Source organism: Microtus oregoni, unplaced genomic scaffold (genome assembly GCF_018167655.1).
Source record: "Microtus oregoni isolate MIOR12 unplaced genomic scaffold, Mior012 000016F_ref0000370, whole genome shotgun sequence".
NCBI lineage: Eukaryota > Metazoa > Chordata > Mammalia > Rodentia > Cricetidae > Microtus > Microtus oregoni.
Window position 1 is genome coordinate 37,016,045 of NW_024543075.1, and position 3,065 is coordinate 37,019,109.

Sequence of the window (3,065 nt, forward strand, 5' to 3'; positions counted from 1 at the left end):
GTAATGCTATTTAATTGAATTAAGAATAAAAAATATACAATATTTTTTCTTTTTTTATTAATTTTTTTAATTAAAAATTTCCACCTCCTAACCACCTCCCTTTTCCCTCCCCCTCCCCCCACTCCGCATGCCTCACTCCCCTTTTCCTCCCTTTCCAGTCCAAAGAGCAGTCAGGGTTCCCTGCCCTGTCGGCAGTCCAAGGTCCTCCTCCCTCCATCTAGGTCTAGGAAGGTGAGCATCCAAACCAGCTAGGCTCCCACAAAGCCAGTACATGCAGTAGGGACAATATTTTTAAAATCCTGTGCTGGTGATGTAGTAAGCATTTAATAAAAGTTAGTCATTATTTAACTCTTCAAATTGTCTTCTCTGACATTTTGTTATATTTATAATTAGTATATTGCTATCTTCTTAAGATTTACATTATTTTATATTTATTTAAGGATTTATTTGAGTGATGGGATTGTTCAGATTACAAAATAAAAGTTATTTATTCTTTGTAACAAATTCCTAACATTTCTACTTAAATTATTTTGAAGGAATTATTGCACACAGATGTACAAATTATGAAAACCCTAGTAAAACGTTCATTGTAGGTACAATTTAAAAATATATTTATATATTTATTGGTAATGATCTCCATGTATGATTAAATGGAATTAAGTGACCTATTTATAAACCCTTTCCTGTAATGTGTCCATCACAGTCTGGTTCTGTCAGGAGCTACACTACCTCATGGCTCTCCTGGAGAAAGGGAACCACACTGCAGTGACAGAGTTCATTTTATTGGGATTGACAGATGACCCAGTCCTTAAACTCATCCTCTTCACCATCATCCTGTGCATCTACCTGGTGACTGTGTCTGGGAACCTCAGCACCATCCTTCTCATCAGAGTCTCGTCCCAGCTCCATCACCCCATGTACTTTTTTCTGAGTCACTTGGCTTCTACTGACATAGGCTACTCATCTTCTGTCACACCCAATATGCTTGTCAACTTCCTGGTAAATCAAAGTACCATCTCATATCTTGGATGTTTTATACAGTTTAGCTCAGCTGCTTTTTTTGGGGCAATTGAATGTTTCCTTCTGGCTGCCATGGCTTATGATCGCTTCGTAGCAATTTGCAATCCACTTCTTTATTCAACCAAAATGTCCACACAAGTCTGCACCCTGTTGGTTGTAGGATCTTACATAGGCGGTTTCCTTAATTCTTCCTCCTTTGCCCTTTCCTTTCTTTCTTTTGTTTTCTGTGGACCAAACAGAATTAATCACTTTTTCTGTGATTTTACTCCATTAGTTGAACTCTCCTGTTCTTATGACAGTGTCCTCATAGTTCTTGATACTTTTTCTGCTGGCTCCATAGTTTCGATAACAGGGTTTGTCATAGCTGTCTCTTATACCTACATCCTCATCACCATCCTGAAGATTCACTCCACAGAAGGCCGTCAGAAGGCTTTCTCCACCTGCACCTCCCACCTCACTGCAGTCACTCTCTACTATGGGACTGTCACCTTCATCTATGTGATGCCCAAGTCCAGCTACTCCACAGACCAGAACAAGGTGTTGTCTGTGTTCTACATGGTGGTGATTCCCATGTTGAACCCCCTCATTTACAGCCTCAGGAATAATGAAATTAAGGGTGCTCTGAAGAGACAGCTTCATAAGAAAATATTTTCTTAGAGCAGTCTAATGTTTTATAAAACTTAATATAATAGGGATAATTATTCAAAACCAATGGGACCTTTATCCCAGGTTTGTTTTAGGTTTCTTGTTATAACTTTTGTCCTCATCTCTGTTTTCCCAGTATATTTAGATATTATATTTATTGCATTTCTCTTTTTATACTTAAAAATATGTTCTTGAAAACCTACAATGTATTTTTTGTGTCCAGTTTCTTTCACAAGCCTTCTCCTTATAACTCCCTCTTCTATATACCTGATTATTGTTTTTGATGAAACCTAAATTGTGCTACCTGTACAGACTTAGGTATTATACTTCCGCTGAAACATGGAAAGCTACACCATTAAAAAATGGACTCACGGCTGAGGAGTTCCATCGGGATGGGTGAGTGTGTGCTATCCAGGGGTGGATTGTCCCAGAAGAGAGCACAAACCCCCTCCCCAAGCTCCTTCTGCAGGGCTGTCTTTCTTATGCACGACCCAGCCCCCCAGCACCCCCCCAACCCTGCCCTGCTGTATGCTAGGACCAGTGCTCAAGAACAGTTTTAAGCTCCTACACTAAGTCTACCCACCCAGAGTGGTGAGTGCCTGCCTACCCTGGCAGGCCTCAAGGTCCCTTGTAAGGGAGCCCGGGCACCTTCAGCTTGTGCTCCAGGGTCTCCTGTGCTCTCCTGGATCCCGCCCTGCCTGCTATGTTCTTCCTTTTGTCCCAGGATCATTGGGCTACCAGGCGGCCCTGTTTAGGTGCTGAGGAGTTCCATCTAGATGGGTGAGTGTGTGCTATCCAGGGGCGGATTGTCCCAGAAGAGAGCACAAACCCCCCTCCCCAAGCTCCTTCTGCAGGGCGGTCTTTCTTACACACGACACCCCCCCCAAAGCCTGCATTTTCTGTAAGGTCCTTTGCTCAGGAACAGTTTTCTGCTCCTACACTAAGGATACCCACCCAGAGCAGTAAGTGCCTGCATACCGGGCAGGCCTCAAGGACCCTCGTCCCCCCGAAAGAGAGCACGCGCACCTTCAGCTTGTGTGGCAGGGTGTCCTGTGTTCTATTCATCCCTGCCCTGCCCCCCAAGTTCCCCCTTTTGTCCGTGGGTTATTGGACTACCAGGCATCCACGTTTTGGTGCTGAGGAATTCCATCTGGACCGGACTGTTCCTGCTTCTACACTGAAGAGATACACCCACAGAGTCAGTCACAGCAAAGACTGGACTAAGACACCAGGCCTCTCCTGGCTCCATTTGAAGGAAGAGATGGGAAGGTGCCAAGGCAAGAATCCCTCCAACAACCTGAAAGGCAACATGACATCACCAGAATCCAGGGATCCCGAAATAGGAAGAATTGTACACCCTTCTCTAGAAGAATTAGAAAAAAAATTGACTCAAAAGTGAA

At 43.5% G+C, this 3,065-nt stretch overlaps 1 protein-coding gene across 1 annotated transcript; it reads left to right on the forward strand.

Annotated features, from left to right (window-relative positions):
- Nucleotides 1–732: 732 nt before the first annotated feature.
- On the forward strand, nucleotides 733–1,677 carry LOC121457700 (olfactory receptor 507-like). Its single transcript, XM_041666633.1, has one exon. It carries the CDS (start codon nucleotides 733–735, stop codon nucleotides 1,675–1,677), a length of 945 nt encoding a protein of 314 aa, XP_041522567.1.
- The last annotated feature ends 1,388 nt before the right edge of the window (nucleotides 1,678–3,065 follow it).